The following is a 21,122-nucleotide window of genomic DNA, read 5'->3' on the forward strand; positions in this document are numbered from 1 at the left end:
GTTATGGGCAAAAAAAAGTATTTATTTTATAACTTCGACAATTTGATATCTTATCGTAACCAAATTTTCAGGAATCACAAACAAATTATTGTATTTAATTTGGTATATTATAAAATTAATATAGCAATATTTTGCCTTTACTAAAAGTGGGTAGCGGGTATCTCACAGTCGAGCACATTTGACTATAGCTTTCTTACTTGTGTAATGCAACCTTCAAGAATTTCTCTATATGCAGTTGAAATAAAATAAAATTCATTTATAGCTCAGCTGGCTTGTATAAATTTCTATTCTGATTGGCTTAATAATTAGTGCACACCTGATGTTTGTTAAGATCGCTTTCGAAAATTGTGAACGCTTTCTAAGTAATTTGAAATTTTTATTAATTTAGTCTTTTGGCCATCTACACTTAAGACCTGTTCAAATATTCTTTATGGCTTTAATTTCAGCCCTAGCCCCACCTGTGGACACGTAATCGGGCTTGGCTTTCGCAAAGATTGTTGCCTAGTTTTCCGACTTTCAGCGGAAGTCAACGTAAAAAAGTATTCACTTGTTCAGCAAGCTGTTGCCTCATGTTTAAAGGCGAATTGAATTAAAAAATATCTAAAAGGGCTTGAAGGACGATTTTTAAACGAAATTACGAAACGAATTAACTCAATACACAATCTTACCATGTTTGACCACGAAAGTTTTTAAATTTTTATTTTCTGATCTCCTTTCCACTTCTTATGGTAAGAATAGTACCGGAATATAAAGTGCTTAAATGTTTCTCCCAAAATTACGCTTTATAATCAGCATAAAATATTTATTTAAAAATGAAAATATGTCTACATATTGTAATCTTCGACTTGGCCATGTGGTATTACTATTTATAGATAAAACGAATAAGAAAGATAAAGTCGAGCTAATATGAAGTTACCAAAATTTGTAATTTAGCCTCAGGATTTTTGAATATACCTGGCAAGTCTTGCACCATGGTTAAGACATTCTACCTTAATTTCAATATTAGTATTCTTCACTTTCTTCCAAAAGTATTTAAAATCCATTTTATCACATTCCGCTGACCTAAAAATATTCTTAGGTCCCACTGCTTTGTCTCTTACTTAATGTCTTTGACATTCGCAAGTTTTCTTTGTATTTTAAAAATGGAACAAAAAATTAATCCCAAGAAGAGTGGAGTATAAGAAAATAGAGAAATTACAAATTTCCCCATGTCAGCTATTAAGAAAATGTAAGTAAATTAGCATATACTTTTTACACTAAGGTATTTGAATTACCATTGATTTCGTCTAAGACAGATAAAAATATGTTTTCAATAATGTATAAACTGAACAAAATATTTATTTTCGTCTACTACAATCTCTCTCTGGCAACTTCTGTTTCAAACTGAAACAGCAAATTGGCTGCGTGCATCATTCAGCGTATTCTTCATTTCTATAGACATTTTTATCTTATCTTTAAGCTCGTTACAAGTGGTGTGAAGTTGGCTTCTTGTGCTTCTCTTGCAACTTTTCAAAAGTTCATAAAAATCGCTTCAACTATGCAAGATTTTATGATTTTGCGACAATCTTTTGAGTGCTGCTGAATGGTATGAGGAGTGCAGGCAAAATGTTGAACGGATGGATGGACAAACATGGCTAGGAGCAGCCTTAGATCCTGTTGAAGTGACAGATGTGCTTTGTCGCACAGTGTCGCGTCTTTAAAAAACTCTTGCAAAAATCAAATCCTAATGCAGTTTGTTAAAGAAATCATCTTGCTATTTAAAAATTATACGAGTAGGTTTATAATTTTAAATCGTTAAAGATTTGTAACCGACTAATGAACTATTATTCTGTTTTTTTTTTTGAAAATGGAAACAACAACAGAGAAATTAAATGCTACAAGAAAGCTACAGTGGGCTCGGTATCTCACAGTCGAGCGCACTCGACTACCTATTTTCAAGAAGAGGAAGAAGAAAAATATTAAAGGCAATAAAAACAAATCAACCGAAATTGAGCTATTCTATCAATTATGCGACACTAAGGGCATTCGAAAAGTATAAGTATATGAACATTTTATTTATTATTGATAAATTAACTCTACTTATTTCCGTTTTACGACATAAGGAGCAACTCGCTCTGCAAAGATCATATTTCTACACAAAGTGATCCAATTTATCGTCTTGGCGATTTTTTTTAAACATTTTCTTATGCCTTTTTCTATTTCTCTTAATTTTTCGAACTTGGCTTTTTAATTTTGAAATAATAATAAGGTGCAAAATTTTGCAAGTGGAATATTCGGGTGATTAACATCGATATCGAACTTCTTCGATAAATTTACCAAAATTATAGCCACATAATATAGGACGCGGCTTCATTAGCCGTCACTCTCTTACACCCAGCTACTTATGGAATGATGCGGTGTAAGGTTCTGCTTGACGATAATACAACCCAGTTCAATACGGTATATTTCGCACTCTATGGTATATTTGGAATGTTGTACTTATCAATAACCAAATAGAACCTATAGCATATTTGCGGTATTTTTTTAGTATACTAATTTAGTATATTTTAAAATGAATACCGAATAGGTAGCGGGTATCTCACAGTAGAGCACTCTCGACTATAGTTTTCTTACTTGTTTGTTCAGAATAGTTTTACTATTTTTTCGAGGGTATGAACTAAAGGACGGAGGGACAAAAGAATATGTATGTATAATCATCTCAAATGTTGACGCTGATTTGGAAAATATATTCCCTAAGGGGTTGCAAATGCTTCATTCCTACAGTATTACTATTCCTATTGGCACTAAGTTATAACACACTAATCCGGATAAAGAGTGAATATGACTATCTTAAGGAATCCCAGAGATAATGCGCCATACACAGTAAGGGAACTATACTAAAAATAATAATTTGAGTCCAGATACGACTTAAAATTCACCATATCATACAGAGGAAGTATCTCTTAGATTTCAATGATGGTAGTTAGTTAGATCAATTGTTAATGTAAGCAAACTAAGTAATAAAATCATATTTATTTTATATCAACATTAGAGATGCCACGTATTCTCACTGACAAGTTTTCTTTTCTGTTTTGTTTCCATGCTCATAATTATTGCCTGGCTTACTTTCCACTCTCTGTCGGTAGCATCAGAAAATATGCGAATGTTTTCTCGACAAGAAAAGTAACAAAAATTGTAAAAGGGTGAACCCACAAGAAACGCAAGGAAAAACTAAGGAAACTAAAAACTTTGCATCATTTAGGTCGCTCCTCACATGACTTTAGGAAAAAGCTTAAAAACTGTGTTTTTAGTTTAGTGCTCAAATATTCTGTGAGCAACATATTGAAAATAAATAACACCACCTGACATGTTTAGGGAAAAGTGAATTAATTATGTAATAATTAAAACACATTTAATAGACACTCTGCAATAATAATAATAAATATGTTAATTAATTATAATCTCCGATGTGTATTGTATCTCTACCACATTTCATACAAATCTTTTCGTGGATCTTTAACATTAAATTCGCTCAGTAATCGAACTTTTTCTATCACGCATCCTGGTCTTGATCTTTCCATAAAGCGCATCAACATGTGGTGCCATATAGACATCTAACCGCACATGACTTTCAATCTCCTGAAGCTGTTTGACACAATTATCTAGATCCCCGCTAATGAAGTTGGCAATTAAGTCCCATATCCTATGCGAGATAGCAATAAAGGGCTTGAACGTCTCTGACTCTAGGCAGCCCAACTGCAGCATCTCGATGTCCAAGGTTGCGAGTCCACACAAACCGCCATAGTATGCCACGTCCTGTTGCGCAACGATATCGTGATAGTCGTAATGATCGAATGGTGTCAGAAGGAAACAATGTGCTGCTGTCTTGTAGATCTTGAGACCAATATTAGCCAGGCCTGCGGCACAGCTTAGTTGAGCAGGCACACTTTGTGCAAGATTTTGGAAGCCAGCCGCATAATGTTTGGCCTCGTCAATGTAGCTCAAAACATGCCACCAGTTTGCCATATAGATGGAAACTCTTATCAGGTTGCGAAACATGTTGATAACATGATCGCTACTGGTGCAATAGGGACGAGCTCGAGCGTAATATTTGATAGCCAAGTGCAAGTTACCACTCTTCACATGGTAATCACCAATCTCTTCAAGAATACGTCGAACATATGTGCTGCCCGAATTCGATTTCTTGAAGTTCAGCTCAGCATCGAGCTCCTGCAGCAGCAGCGTCGCCTCCATGGTATTGTCCTCCACCCAGTAGGAATCATAGGGCAGCGCTTTGCAAGGAGCCCTATTTGGCTGGGATGTGCTGCACGTTGGCATTGTGTCGATCGAGGTATTTGAGCTGGAGATTGCCTTAGACGATTTGACACTGCGCTCAACTTCCATGGAGTGTATTTTGTGTAGCTCCTCGTACATCTTGACATTGTATGTAGACTTTACATGATTTATGGCCAGCTCTAACGCCTCCACACGCAGTTTGGGACAAACCTGAGCAATGAACTTAAGGCGTAGCAGTCGAGCAACATCGGTGTATCGTTTGGAGTAGCTAGCTAAGTGGATTCGTGGTTCCTCAACTATTGGACAGTTCAAACAATCACTGGAAGGTACTATGTCCTGCTCGTCATCACTGTTGACCTTAGAAAATGATCCAGATATCATCTTGAGGCTGGAAGTCAAACAATTTATTGCTCCATTGGCATCTGTATTGTTCAATTTAGATTATAGAATAAAAGCAATATGTATGAGTCAAGTTGGTCGAGAACTACAAGATTCCAAATGGCACAAGATATAGCATTTTAATGACAAACTTGTGACATATTTTGTTAGCATACTCGAGAAGATAAAAAAAAAACAAATCGAAATTCAGGCATCGATGAGATGTCGCAGTTTCAATCTGACCGCCAGGTGGCGTTACACAATGCAATTGCATGTGTCACTAGAATTTGAGCTCACGTGAAAGATGAAAAAACTCATATGTCAACAGATGGGATACCTAACAGTTGGCACAGGCAAATTCCATTACCAAGATACAAATCAAATTCCCAAAATGGCATGGAGACCAACTCGACCAGAGAAGAAGGAGGATGGCAATCGAGATGGCAATATTACTTGGCTTGGGAAAAGGCAATGAAGCAGGAATGGAAACGGGCACGGTTAGTTGGCTACAAATATGCAAAAATCAAATTACCAGGGTTGAAAAATCGTAGACATCAGAGACACATAAATCAGGGTCGCCAACTTCAAAAGGCCAAAACGAAACCAAAGAAATTGTTACCGCTATTTAACGGTTTATTGATGCGTCGCTTTAGCTAAATTTATTGGCCTGGTCGTTGGCCATTTTCATTCTTTCTCTTTCTCTCTCTCTCTCTCGCTCTGCCTTTCACATTCCAATGCTAACTCACACACACTATTCCGAATGGTGTGCGAAAAGAGGTAAGAGAATCGTATATCTTGAAAACGTGCAAAACACTTTAAAATTGATTTGACTTAGCTATTTGGTTTCTCAAATTGCGAACGTTCATTCATCGCCTTTCAGCTTTTTACCGGTTGAAACAGTTAATAGATAAGTGAAAAATGAAGCCACAATTTGATATTAAAGATTTCCCTTAAGGCTAAATTGATTGATATATATTGTTCATCTTGCCAATAAAGCCATCCCAGCAGGTCGCTAGACCCATACTTAGTTTATAAATGAAAATAAGCGGTTAATTCTCTATATTAGTATTCAGAAGTATTTACACACATACACATACATAAATATTCATTCATCTTATGGTGAAATAAATGTCAGCACAAAAATTGCGAAGCGCATCATAAATATGTAAATATCAAATAACTATTGACCTAAGTATGATATATTTTAAACTCAATGGTATATCTTTATACCAAATATACGTTATCTTAGTGTATTTTCAATATATCCAGAAATGTTTGTACGTGTTAAATATTTTCGGCATATTTCTGTTGTCACATATGTAAGTGCTTTGTAATTATGAATAAATACTATTCAATATGCATATGTAGCTTTTAGTTACAGCATATGGGTAATTCGCTGAGGGATGTCGCGTGCGACCATCTTGACAGTGATAAAAAAAAACCTGAAACAATTTTAACAAGTAAGAAAGCTACAGTCGAGTGTACTCGACTGTGAGATACCCGCTACCCATTTTGAATAAAAGCAATATATTTTGCGGTATTATTCTCAAAATATACCAATTATACTACAAAAATACTAAAAATATACCAAATTGTATATGTGGTATATCGATATAGTACCGCATTCAAAATATACCATAGACGGCACAATATACCAATTGATCTGCGTGCAAACATAACAAATTATAGCTCTATCTCTTATAGTCTCTGAGATCTAGGTGTTCATACGGACAGACGGACAGACAGACGGACGGACAGACGGACAGACGGACATGGCTATATCGTCTCGGCTGTTGACGCTGATCAAGAATATATATACTTTATAGGGTCGGAGATGCCTCCTTCTACCTGTTACATACATTTCCTGTCGGCACAAAGTTATAATACCCTTCTACCCTATGGGTAGCGGGTATAAAAATAAGAAAAGATTACTCTTATAGCTCTAGATTAGTACTTTAATTAGAGCTAAGAATAGTTTTGGAATTTTCTTTCTGTTTTGTTTTCTCTTCTGATAATTGCCAAAATTAACAAATTCGTACGCAAAACCAAAAAATGAACGAATTTATATATTATATTTTATCGTAAAACAGAACAAGTTCCTAAAATCAATCTTAGCTTTAAAAATAGTGCTAATCCAAGGCTTTAAGAATATCCTTCACTAATTTTTAAAATTATTTTAGTTTATGTTTTTTGTTTTTGTCATTGTAAAGATAATCGCACGCGACATTTACCAGAGAATTACCCATATGTAGCTATAGTACGTTGTTACTTTGTTTTCTTTTTCTTCGATATTTCTATATTTGACGCACAAATGTGTTTGGTTGATATTTATAACGATCGAGAAGCAGAGTGAGAGACAGAGAGAATTGCACCGACGTGTCGTGAAGAAGGTTTTTGTCATTTGCTTACTTTTTTATCGCCTAAACATTGCAACTTGGTGCTACAGACTTTACAGCAATAATTAGCTTAACTAACGGACTGACAGATATCCGGAGAGCTAGAAATCAAAAGACGAAATAAATAAAATTACATATGATACTTTATCAGCAACTTAGTGTAGTATATTTTCAACACTTTAAAGAGCTCTTCATTCTATCGTGAAATTTAACTACATACAATATTTTTGGATATTGGACAAGAATTAAAAGTCGACAGCACAAATAGAGTAGGAGGAGAATGAGGAGGAGACGTCAATGTTGACTACAATCAAAGTCACAAAATGTTTGCAATTGACATATAATGAGGCCTCGTCAAGCCGTGAGCTGAAGCGTGTGCTAGGGTCAAATCGGGCCATCCTTTCTCGCTGTTTCTCCCCTTGTTTTTCTCATTCTCATTCCCATTCTCTCTTTGTCTTCCCCATGCTTTGTAAAGCACAATGGCATCGCTATCAATTTAACGCTTTCAATGCGTACAAATTTCTAATTTCATTAAAATTGTTTCAAGCGCCGCCGAAAAAGGCCAGGAGTGCTCTGTAACGTTACGTACCCTGCCCAGACGTTGACAGACACAAATCGACAATAGACGTCAACACATGAGAGGCTGCCAGTCAGTTAGGGAGCGGGTTTGACTATTGATGTGTTTTGGAGGACACGGTGGTCTATGGCAGACAGTTTTGGTAATCAAAGTGCGTTGATCAAAGTAGAAAATCGATTTTAATTGCAATCTAGCGATGTCGGCGCTCGAATCTTTGTTGCAGGCAAAGGGCGTGCAATGATTGAAGGGTGTCAATGGGCGAGACAGGCGATGGCTCGCTGTGCGTGTTACAATCGCCCTTTGCTGGTTGACGCAAAAAAGACCATTGAAATATTGAATCAAAAATTTCCGATGCTGTACAGATTCGCAGAGGATGATGACTCAGAGAGGCATTGTCAATGTTTTGACTAATGTGTTGCCATTAAAAAACGTCACTTGCCACTTCGCCATTTTAGTTGGGAAGCAGTACATATACATACATATGTATGTACATACATATGTATATACTTTGACATCCAGTGTTTCATACGGACTGACGGATATGCAGGCAAACAATACAGACGGACAGAATATGTATTTAGTCTATGGAGTCTGGATGACTTCTTCTGCCTGTTCCATAAATTTGTTGGATGCACAGAGTTAAAATACTCTTTTACCCTATATGTAGAGCGTATAAAATATGAATCCCATAGTTCGAAAAGAAGATTAAATAAATCGCAAGCCTAGTAGCGGCTGCTGCAACTCTTAGTCCCAGTTTGTCTCAAATAAGTACATATATGAAAAACGCATTTAGCAATGGAAAAATAAAATCTTTGTTAACTAATAGAGTTGATGCAAAAGAGATCTATCAAAAGACAAGCTAGTGTTTCTGACCCATGCTGGAAAAGAAGACTTATTCTGAAGACTGTCTTTTAACATTTATTTAACCAAACAAATGATCATATTCTTTTCAATACATGTCTCAACGACTGTTTTTCTAATTTCATGAAATGCAAAATCTGGAACAACATTCTCAGCCCAATATCCAATTATCAGATATTTTTATACCCGCTTTCCATAGGGTGAAATACAACTTTTTTTTATGTTTAAAGAGTTCTGAGCGAAATATATTAAACTATCAATTTTTCCTATAAAATTTGCTATTAGGTGAAAACTTTATGTTCACTTATAAGGGCTCTATGTATAATTTGAGTATATTGAGTATATTATAGCAATACATAATCATGAATTACTTACAAAGCACATGTATTCTTCATTTCGTAAATATGTAAAGGACTTTAAGGTTTGGCGTTAATACTTGCCTTTGGCAAGGCATAAATATGATATTCGAACTCGTTGGAAATGTGAAGGAGTCAGTCATGCCCGGATAATTGTTTATTTTCAACAAAATTTATTGTTCGAGGCACCTGCGTCACGGCCAGCAAGAAAACTGACATTTATGTGAATGGGGAAGAGGACGTGGGGAATGAGAGGATGGCGATGATGATGGCGATGGACATCAAATTGCATGCACATTTTATGCCTTTGCAAATCTTGTTGCCCTTGGACTCGAAAATATTTCCATTGTTATTGTTGTTGGCCGTGTAAATTCAGTATAATTTGTAGTGTAAACAGCGACAGGGGAGAAGTGAGAGACAGAGTGAGAGAGAGTCAGAGAAATGCGATGAAGAGAGATGGAAACTATTTCGGTTTGGTTTGGTTTTGCAGTCATGTTGACCATTTGGCTCATGTAAATAAAGCATGTAAACCGATTGGCAAACATTGGAGTGAAGCGCTTTAAGCGCGATATCAGCACTTTAAAGGTAAACATGGTATGCTCCCTGCTTTGCCATCCATCCTGCTTGGTTGGCTTTGCTCGATTTGTCCCCAATGAAACCAAACCTAACCCAAACTAACTCAAAAGCGCCGTGAGAACTATGGGCAACCTCGAGCGTGAAAGTTCAAATTCAATTACCTTTCAAATATTTGCATTCTGCGACACAAAGTTCCGTCATAATGTGCACAATAGCTGCCCCTCGAATTCCACTTGAAAGCCGACGGACAAGCGGACGAAAGGGGCAGATAGCGGATGGTGGGTGGCGGATGGCGAGTGGCGGATGCCGGGTGGTGGATGGGTGAAGAAGCTGGGAGGAGGTGTAGTCGACTATAAAGAACAGACCGACAACGGAAGGAGCACTCAAAACAGTTGCAGCTAATGCCGCTCTGAGCGACCAGGACGTCGTCCTTCTGTTGCTCGTACAGCTGCTGCCGCTGCCGCTGTCGCCGACGTAGGGATCGCAGCAATAACAACGACAATGACGTTAACTTTTCCCGCCTACTGCGGCCCATCCCCATTCAAAACAATTACAAAACAAAGGCCAACAGCACAGCCAAAGCAACATAAGGACACATGTACGTGTGTGTGTGTGTGTGTGTGTGTGTGTGTGTGTGTGTGTGTCACGAGTATAAAAATACCAAATAAGCCAATTTCGAAACTGAACTAGCTGCAACTACATAGCTGCCCTGACTGACACCGAACATCCAATGCCTGAGTTTTACAATTTTTTCAATGCCGTCTTGTTTGAGAGAAGAATAAGCGAGACACGAGAGTCTACGGAAAGCATATCTACTTTTTAGTAGTGTTAGTCATCGGCTAAACTGAACTGAAAGTTAATAATATACTGTCATCGACTAAACTGAACTGGAAGTTAAAAATATACCTACGTATGAAGCCTACCATTAATAACAAAAAATTTTAAGTCGTGGCTGAAAAGACTTCAATTATCTTCAATAAAATGGACATTGACAATTTATGTAAGTTAAAAAATGTATATATTTATGTGTACGAACGAACAGCCAAGTGCCATCTCATAGCCAGCTGTTTTCAGTCTTGAAACTAATGTCTTCCATTTGCTTAAACTCTGATTTCTTTCTTATACATATGTTTAAGTTAGGTATGAAAGATAAAAGATAAAGAAAAATAATTTCAGTATATTGTAATGTAATACGAATACATTTGAAAATATTTATGACTTCCGAAAATAAAGCTACGGTTGGGAATGTTAGTATTTAGTAATTCGACAGAATTACGAAGCAAAAAAAAAAAATTGAAAATTTGAAATTCCTGCTTAGTTTTTCAGTTAAACGTGGAAAACATACTAATTAATTGTTGTTTATTGTTGTTATCAACTAAGCTGGGAAGAAGAGTATATTTTCGTCGCGGAGCACAATCTTGCCCGTTTTTTATTTGTCGCATTGGCTCGTTGGTCTAAGAAAGTTTTATAGAGTCAGAGGGACGCAGATGTAACTTTTGCTGGAAACTATGAGGACCGTATTCTAGCTTCAAAGGCCCCAAATTTAAGTCGATGACTCTTCACGTCTCTAGGAATATTAAAAATGTGGGCACATATGTTTCGATTGGTTTCTTGATGCTTTTATTCAACAATAAAGTGCATTGACAATTCCTTCTTTTGTTTATTAAAAGTGCTTTGCAAATTTCTTTGTTTCCTTAGCCAATTTGTGCAGCGTGCTCACTTCATTTATGTCCATACATACATATGTATGTACATAGTTCGCACCACGCCTTATTTGCAGCGATGTGCTAGAATGTACGTACATTCATGCTGACAAATTCTACATCTCTGGAGGACGTTACATGTTTTATGCAAGTCAAGTTACCACGCCAGGTAACCAGGTCCTAGTTCCAGTTGCAGTTTCAGTTGCAGTCGCATGCAACCCATTTACATGTTGAACTTCTTTTTTCTTTTGTTGCCTAACACGAATCAAATGAGTGCGTGCTGAGTGCACATTTGGATTAGGTAGAACTCGCTCCTGGGGCTATGACACGGCCTGGGAATGACGTGTGAAGCGCGGAAGATGGAGGAGGTATTAACAGTGCAATGCAAATGTCAGTGACGAGTGCCATCATGTAAGCAGATGTGCGAACATTTGCGTTACGCTATATTCAAAGATGCCCGAATGCATTTTACACCAAATGCAACAGTGATCAGCATGCGTTGTGTTTTTAGTTATAGGAGAGATAGAGCGATATAGAAAAAGAGACATGCAGAGATGGGAATGTAGCCACATGCGGGCGAGTAATATAAAATGCATAGAATTTCCCTTGTATTCTATGCATTTAGGAGTAAATTTATGTTATGTTATGAGGCAACAAAAGCGAAATTGCATTCAAGGGACAACCAACTTTAAACGCAAGCTTACTTAAAAAAAAAAACGAGCATTTTCTGTTTTTTATACCCGTTACCAATAGGGTAAAAGGGTATTATTGGGCAGAAGGAGGCATCTCCGGTTCCATATATACATATATTTATTTAGCCATGTCCGTCTGTCCGTATAATATCTATAGTTTTTCTAGAAGTTATATGTAAAGGAATTACTTTACTTTGGGCAGAAACGCCTAATTACAACGCGTCTTAGTTGCTTTGGCTGAATATACGGTCTATTTTGCACTCTGTTATATTTTGAATGTCGTAATACATTAACATACCAAATAACCTTTGGTATATTTTTAGTTTTATGAGGTGTATTACCTAATTAATACATAAATATTTTAAAATTAATACAGCATTGTTTTCCTTTTTTCAATATGGGTAGCGGGTATCTCATATTCGAGCACACTCGATTGTAGCTTTCTTACTTGTTGTATGGCAAAATTATACTTAATAATGATATTTCTTGCAGAATGCTTTAAAAATTAATATTAAAATAAGAAATATTAGGTCAAAGACTAATTTCAATCGGAGAAAACAAAAGCTATTTGATTCCTAAGTCCTCTAATTGTAATTCTTAGCTTTCCCATTATGTATCCAATAAATAGTTCAAATATTTTAGTTGGAATTTCCTTACTTAAAATAGATTTCCATTTGTCACTCTCATTTACGGAATGATAACTTAAGCTTTATCAAATGGAAAGCAAATAAATATGAAGCTTTATTTGAGCTGTAGGCGAAGCGGCGCATCATTCGTAATGTTGCTGGTCATAAATTTGTTTCCAAATATATTGCGCATACGCACTGTAGAGCCGCACTAGACAACGAACTAAGCAAACATTGTATTGTTGTTGCTGTTGTTGTTGTTTTTGTTGTTGTAATTGTTAGTCAAGTTTGTTTTAGCAGAGAGTTGGGTCAGTAGCGCGAGCTGCAGCTGAAATTGCCTTGACATATTGCTTAAAACCAAACCAACGAAGTCTGCCAGCAGTCCTACTACAGTCTTTGTCACTTCTGTGTGCAAAGTGTGTGTGTGGGTATGTATATGTATGTACGTATGTAAGTGTTTCTGTGTTTGTCAAAAGCATGCAAGTCATTCAACTCTATTTTATTTATTGTACAACTGCTGTGCGTTGTGGTTGTGTGTTTACTAAAATGCAGCAGCACTGACAACACCAACAACAACTACTACTACACACACACATAGATATGTACATAAATACATAACGTCGACAGTGTACAAGAATAGCAGCAACAATAAAAACCCAGACTCATTCATCTATTTAATTAATAACAAACACTGCGCACTTTGCATACACCAAGAATAACAGGCGAATAACAAGAAGTATGACTTTTGATTGCAGTGCCGATCGTAGAATACTCTGTCTATACTTAGATGTGTCTTAATCCAAATATATACATATATATTTCGAGAAGAAATTATAAATTCTTAACAAGAAGTGACTAGAGCAACACAGCGAGGAAGCAATATTATCGTTTAAATAGTCATATTTGGTATATCGAAACACTATTACATTCACATTCAAAATATATGTTGCCCTTAATAAAATATACAAAATATACCAAAAGTAATATTACATTCATAATATATTATATTATAGAGTGCGCAATATATTACATTGTGAAGTTGACAATGTCAATTAAAGCAATGAAGTCCAGAAGCTGCAGCCGGTTTTTGCTATTCAAATACTTTCTTGAATAACATCGACGTACTATATTTATTGTACCTTATTTTTCGATGCTGAAATCTAGGTGATATTGTTGATTCGGAGTAAATAAATTTTCAAAAATGCCAATATCCTCGAATACATATGGCCCATGTTACAATAATATTACGAAATATCATTAAAGTATACTAAATATAAAAAAATATACCGCATTTTTAAACAATGAAAAGCTGCAACGGGTTTTCTCATATTGAGTTATCTCTTGAGAGCTTCGGTGTTGTTAATCTGATCACAACCAAATTCTCGGGAGTCACAAAGACTATAGTTAATGTTGCATCATGATTCTATTAATTTTTTATAACAAGTGTTGCGATAAATTATAGCTTAAACATTAATAGATGATCTATTAGATCTAGACGAAATCTCTAGACGATATCAAGCTTTTCATGCGAACCGATTGAAAAAGACATTGCAACATCATCTACCTGTTGCATACATTTCATGTTGCCAAAAAGCTTAAAAAAGGAAGTAGATTTTAATTTCCGCTGCCAATAGGTAAATGTATTTATGTGACTTTCGTACTACTGAACAATAATATTGTAATGAAGAAAAATGAAAGCGACTGTTGCCAGATCATAGTTATAATTCTATAAAAAAAATCTATGAATTACCCCTAGTCTAATGAGTAGTTCTGAAAAACTCATTGGATGACTATAGTGTTAGCAATACCGATAGCAATGGCAATAGTTAAAGTTAATTTTCGTCCCTTTGTATCCTATTGGAACTCGAAAAATTATCTTATTTTATGTTATATGTTTATGAAGTAAGGTCTTTAAATACTATAGAATGGAATAGAAAGATAAACTGGTAAGTACTTAGCTGTTGCATTATATAAATTATGTACATTACATATTAAGGATAATAAAGGATAAGGATAAAATCTGATGATAAAAAATGATGGGATGAATGCCAAGCATGAACAGTATAGAGTTATAGCTTTAGCTGAAGTTGAAGTAACAGTTGGAGTTATACATTCAGGTTTGACTCATGGTTGGCAATACTTTATGTTTTATCCAGTTTGTTCGGTGGGCGTGCACAACATGACGCCAAAAAACCGAAAAATGCATCTGGAAACGCGGCTGGAGTTGCTGTGCAGACGCCAGGACAATGGATGCTGTCATACACAATGAAGCAATGCGCTTCCCGAAGATGGGCAACTCGTCTACTAACTAGTGACATGTGCAGGCTGCATGGCAGAGTCTGGCAAACAATAAAGGATAACATTTGCACAAGCTGCACACACACACTCACACATACACGCGCTGACACACATACATACACATACACTTACGCAAAAGCATACACTCACCAAGGAGGGTCATAAAATCCTTTGACCAAGTTTGCTTTTGTTCTCGTCATCGTCAACGGTCCGTTCCCATTGCCGTGTTCCCTTTTCCCCATTTTATCCACCGCCCTCTTCACCACACATCCGACGTCTCACTCTTGCTGCTTCTTCCATCGGCTGCCGACTGAAGCTGGTATTGTCTTTATGCAGGTTTAATCTGTGTCAAAAGGCGTGAGTTATTACAAGCAAACCACGCCCATAAACGCCCACTAGTGACGCCAATAGAAGCACACATGTCCGCCTCACCCAGAGCTTAGCTATTGTCTTGCCGCTGCAACTAACTGGAGCCGGAGCTGGAGCTGCAGCCGAGGAAGTGTGGCACAGTGCTACTATAGACGAAGGCAAAGGACCAAGTCAAAGGTTTATCTATTGTCAACGGCTTTTGTGTTTCTGACATAATCAGCTTTCTCTTTGATCGAGCTGTCCATTTGAGATACTGATGAGCTGCCACCCTCCCCTTCCCTCCCCGCCCAACACTGGGGGAGCAAGGAAGTCAATTATGGCAAAACTTTGTCAAGTATGTAAGTCGCCTACAAACTAAAATTATTTTAAGAAATGTGCGATAATCTGATCAGTTTATTCATAAATTTCATTTAACTGAAATGAGCCTAGCCCTGCTACTGACAATGCAGGCTTAACACACAATGATCAGAGAAGCAGCACAATTGCAGCAGCTCTTTAGGTCCTATTTGCATTGACAATAACTTGAATTAATTAACGAGCTTGTTCGTGCCCAATTGCGCAATGGCCCAGCTTCTTTTGCATATTTGGTGTTTTACATACAATTGGCGCCCATCGATTGTTTAATGGCAGTTGATTCTAATAAGCCAATTGCGAGAGTCGGCATTTGAATTCAAAATGCGAAATAAGTTCATTAGCAAACGACGCCCGAAGTTCGAGTCTGGGAGTGGGAGGTGTGTGTTGGAGTGTGTTCAAACGTGCTGGTCCGGAAGTGTAAGTGTCTCCTCAGTCTTCCACGCCAACTCTCTGTCTCCTATGCTGTCCATAGAAATTTTGCTATTGCCCCCAGCCAGCAGACACCAGTGGCAAAGCACAAATGACCTCTTCCTTACTCGCTGCGAATTGCAATGTTTGCCAGTTTCTCTGTCTATCTGTCCGTATGTTTGTCCGTTAGTTTAATTAGAGTTTATGCAACTTTTATGCTTATTAATACTTTTATAACCATTTCCTACACGGCTCCTTTCATCTTCGAAATTTGCCTCACCGTCGCTCAGGTAATTGCCAATTTGGTTTGAATTTCAATTGGCCAATTTGGGTTTGCTTTTGGGCATTGCCGAAGTGTAAGGCTCTGAAATAAGTTAAATAACGAGTACTTGCGTAATCTGTGTGCCTGCTATTAGGGATCTCGTATTATTATCGCAGCGAAGAATAAAATGAGGACACCTTAGCTAATAATACAAACAAAACAGAAGCGTTTGCATATACAGATATTCGTACATATGTGAACACTCATAAAATGGGGAGTATTAAAAATATACTTTGATCAACACATTTCACCTAGATACATCTAAGATGTTAATTGACAAAATGAATTGAATAAATTCTGTTATTTTACTACTAACATTTCAGTCGAACCATGAACTAAATAACAAAGAATACCATTTACATCAAAATTTAAATGTTCAATACAAACGTTTATTGCGGGTTACTAAAGCAACGCAATAATATTCTAGCAAGCAAGAAAGCAACAGTCGAGTGTGCTCGACTGGGCGATACCCGCTATCCATTTTGAAAAAAGGGAAATATTGCGGTATTATCTTCAAAATATACCTAATTAATATATCGTAAAATACTAAAAATATACCAAATAATATTTTAGGTATATTAATACAGTACTACATTCAAAATATACCATAGATTACAAAATAGGCCCAATAATGTCTTCGCTATTTTTAATCTGATCGCAACAAAATTTTTAGAAATTATAAAAACTGTAGATATTATTGTATGTACCAACATTCGCGAATATAATTATGAGTAGCTATAAAATAAGCTTGTTATTCGATTTTTGTCGATTTGCAGGGGTGAAAGAAAGAAAGAAATAAACTTGATCAAAAAACAAACATAACAAGTGCTGTCAAAAAAATTATATCTCTTATAGTCTCTGAGATCTAGGTGTTCATACAGACGGACGGAGAGACAGATTGAAAGACTGATGGACATGCCTATATCGTCTCGGCTGTTGACGCTGATCGAGAATAAATGCTGTCAAAGATGCCTCCTTCTACCTGGGACATACATTTATTGGCGGCACAAAGTTTTAATACCCTTCTACCTTATGGGTAGCAGGTGCAAAAATACAAAATACATTAAGGTAATATCACTTTAACAAATGAATGCATTTTTGTCGTTAAGTGCTTGCGTGGCTGCTAACGACCGCAGACTAGTCTTACATTGGAGTTTACTCGTTATATATTTATATTTTGTATATTAATGCAGTTAGAATATACCATAGAGAACAAAAAAAAAATTGTTTACCAATCAAAATACTGAAATGCCGACTACAGCAGCCGCGTTTTATTTCTTGCTATATATATTTCCTGCCAGCACAAAGTTATAATACCCTTCTACCTTTTGCGTAACGGGTATAAAATCGAATAGCAAAAATAATTTTATAGCTAGAGTTGCGTTTGGTACATACAATAATTTATCTACAGTAATTTTAACTTCTCGTTTCTATCAGATAAAAATGCAGAAGTTATTTAAGAAATAAATTTATATGACAAAAAAGGCTGCTGCAGACTCTTATATGCATATACTCGAAATGTGTATGGATTCTTGCATTTCAACCAAATATAATACAAATATAATCTCTAAGATCTCGAATTTACACATAACATACAGACGCACTGACAAACTAGCAGACAGACAATCGGAGTTTGTTGCTGATTAAAAATATTGTAAAGGCTTAATGTGGCTTTCGTATTTGTTTCATCAGATAACTTGCCACAGGTACTATGTTAGAATTCCATTATTTAGCTTTGGTGCTGTGTCCATTGGATAATTCTTGTCTTGGATTTAGGAATTTGATAAGCTTAGCAAAACCACTCCACAGACCGACGTGGTATATGTTGAATTGGAACTGCAGCTGCTGCAACTGCAACTTAAGGATTTTTATTATCTCAGCATATAAATTTATCTTAGTTGATATTTGTTAAGTGGATACGCCCAGCCTTCAACGAGCAGACTGCATTCTGCATTCTGCACTCTGCACTCTACTCTGAACACCCTCTTCAGTAGAGTGAACTATATGCTGTATCTGCACGGCGACTTCTATAAGTAAGAGTAGAAAAAATTGCAGTTAACTAAAGAGAAAATAACCGTGAAGTTGTATGTTTTGCAGTTCAGTGCATTTTGGTTATTGTAGCAACATTTCTTTCATATTCCCAGGCCACGCCCCCATCCCAGGCACCGTAACAGAGCGTAGCCTTGCTATTGTTGTTGCTGTTGTGTTTGTGCATGGGTTGTAAAAATGTTTTGAAGTGCGGCTGGCCTGGCAAATAACCAAATGGATGCCATGTTGCCCTACACAGCTGCCGGTCAACTACGACATATCCCCTTGCCAATGCTGTTCCTACTGCTGCCTTTTCCCCTGCCCAGCACTGAGCATGGCCTGTGGTTCATTCGCTTCGCGCTCAAGTAGCCCCATTCAGTTTTTGTACTTGTTTTATAGACCAGGTCCATGGGTTCACACAAACAGTCGACCAAGCAGACATTCAGCCGGTCAGACAGCCAGCCAGCCAGCCAGCCAGTTGACCAGTTGTCCAGTTGCTCGGTTGTCCGGTTGTCCAGTTAGCCAGTCAGTCCCTTCCTACTCGTCTCTTGCTGATTCTGTGTCTGAAACTTTTGCCATGAGCATCGACACTCCTGGACACTCGTTAGTCGTGGAATTAGCAGCTCTGACCTGCCTACTTTGATACATTAATACTTAAGCAGAGAAAAGTCGAAGCCACTTACAAATATACAGGAATCTGGTATGAGATATGAGAGCGAAAGCCTTAACACCGTCGATAAGTACCTTACCATAAAAATCCACCAAACAGCGACTTAATTAATGTTGCCCAAAACTATAATTATTTTATTATAACAAAAAAAGTAAGCCCTTCAAGCGAACAAGATTATCTGAAATCTTATAGACCAAAATAAAGCTGCGTTCGTACTCAGATTGGAAAATGGTCAGTCAGACTGTTCATTATGAATTCATTCGGTTTTGTCAACACTTATTGGCTTATAATACAGTCAAGCTAGTCGATTTGCTGCATTATTTCTCAATTACAAGTTTGCTGTATTTGTTTTTTTTTGCAGTACTATAGCTCTATTTTAACTACTACGGTGCTGCAGCAATTGTCGACTGAATTTAATGACACTTAACGTCTGCCTCGCTGCAAAACTTATCTGTGTAGAGAGTTTGCGTACGAGTACGAGTATTTTCTAAAACTGGTGAATCGTTGTAGTTTTGGGGTGTGGTTGCACTGTGGATGCGTGGTACTTTGGCAGTATAGCAGCTGAGGGCAGAGTTGAAAAATGTTTCCAAGTTAAATGAAGCGTATCAAACGTCAGACGATAAATTTAAAAGCCAAAGCTATTGACTTGCAAAAAAATAAAAGCAAATAATGCGCCAGCTAAAAGGCACACGACGAGCCAAACCAAAACCAATCTGAAGCGAACCGAACTCAACCGAACCGAACCAACCTGAATCCAGCTGAAGACAGAAGGCGCCACATGGTACAGATTCCGTTACCGTTGCTGTACGGCTGCTGCGACTGCATGGACAAGGCCAATTCCAATGCATGTGTGAGATGTGACATTTCTGCTGACAGTACAAAAGCAGCGATGCCGCCAGCGCGTCGACATCCAACAATCGAACGGTCCAACGGAAGTCGACGTGTTGACAGCGCCCTCTGTGGAGCCATGAGTGTGATGTGGCAGTCGCATAAAAAGAACTGCAGCATGTAGGGGCCCAGAGACAAAGAGATCGAAAGAGAGAGAGATAGAAAGAGTGACTCAGGGAGTGAGCTAGAGAGGGAGAGATAGAGATAGAGAGAACGAAGCACAGTGATTGGCTACTTAACTCTTTGACAACTTGACATCTCAGCAGAAAAGTCCGTCTCCGACTCTGGCTCCGGCTCCGGCCGGTATGCACCCCGGACTCATATGTGAACCGTGGCCAAAGTTGGCCGGTAAACTTGGTCGTTTGCATGCTGCCAAAGTTTAATAGAAATTCAATTTCTATTATTTTCTTTCCCCCCTCTTTCACTCTCTCTCTCTCTCTGCTGCCTCTCAGACACTTTGCATGTGCTGTGTGTTTCCTTTGAAACAATAAATTTGCCCCAAGTATCCGTGTCCAGTGCGAGTCACATGGTCCGAAAGTGTCGAGAGGCGTGCAAAAGTTGCGAATTTTTATTGGGTTGCGCTTTCAGCATGATAACCCGTCTGCAAACTTTTCATTTAGGGAGGAGGACGTATGTTTCTAAACGTTCCATACGAATATTAACGATTCGTTCAGCTTCGTTGAGAAAACATGTTTTCTCAGCCTTTTTTAATAGAACTCTGATCCAGAAAAGCAAAAATGCATGCAAATATACTGAAGTATAGAAAAAGAAAATTACTAGCATTATTCTCAATGTGTTTTTGTCACAACATAATAAGGTATACCACACAATATAATTTTACATTTTGAATGCTTTTGAACCACTCGAATGACGCCTTTGAATAGATATAGTTACGTCAGTCTATGTATGCGTACTCCACTTGCAAGTAGAGTTAATTTGTTGGCATTGCAATTTGTAAGCTGTCTTCTAGAGTGTTGAAACCAATCCCGTATTTCTATTTGTCTGCTTATTATGAAGCCGTAGTACATACTCTCCTTACTCTCTTTGTCGTTATTGGCGTTTGTTGTTGGCAAACAAATTGCATATAAATTGCACTCATTGACGGCAGGGAATCTACATGAAAATATTTTGTAGGTACTACATAAATTTCATATTTCCCACTTTGCAGCCGCCGTTGCCTCTCTTGGGGCATATCAAGTGCCAGCTTCGCTTTACTACTACTACTAACAACACCACCTTACCACCCACTTTGCTCAGAAATAAACAACAACAAAAACAAGAAAAGGAGAAATTTTTAGCTTGTTCTTGTTGTTGCTGCCAAATGACTTGCCATAGCAGTTGCCGG

At 37.3% G+C, this 21,122-nt stretch overlaps 1 protein-coding gene across 1 annotated transcript; it reads right to left on the reverse strand.

Moving 5' to 3' along the window:
* Positions 1 to 3,409: 3,409 nt before the first annotated feature.
* On the reverse strand, positions 3,410 to 4,803 carry LOC132790412 (COP9 signalosome complex subunit 1). Its single transcript, XM_060798916.1, has one exon. It carries the CDS (start codon positions 4,654 to 4,656, stop codon positions 3,502 to 3,504), a length of 1,155 nt encoding a protein of 384 aa, XP_060654899.1. The 5' UTR covers positions 4,657 to 4,803; the 3' UTR covers positions 3,410 to 3,501.
* Positions 4,804 to 21,122: the final 16,319 nt, after the last annotated feature.

Source organism: Drosophila nasuta, chromosome 2L (genome assembly GCF_023558535.2).
Source record: "Drosophila nasuta strain 15112-1781.00 chromosome 2L, ASM2355853v1, whole genome shotgun sequence".
NCBI lineage: Eukaryota > Metazoa > Arthropoda > Insecta > Diptera > Drosophilidae > Drosophila > Drosophila nasuta.

Coding starts and splice junctions, on each gene's coding strand:
- LOC132790412 (XM_060798916.1), bottom strand. CDS start 4,656: ATGATATCTGGATCATTTTCTAAGGTCAACAGTGATGACGAGCAGGAC.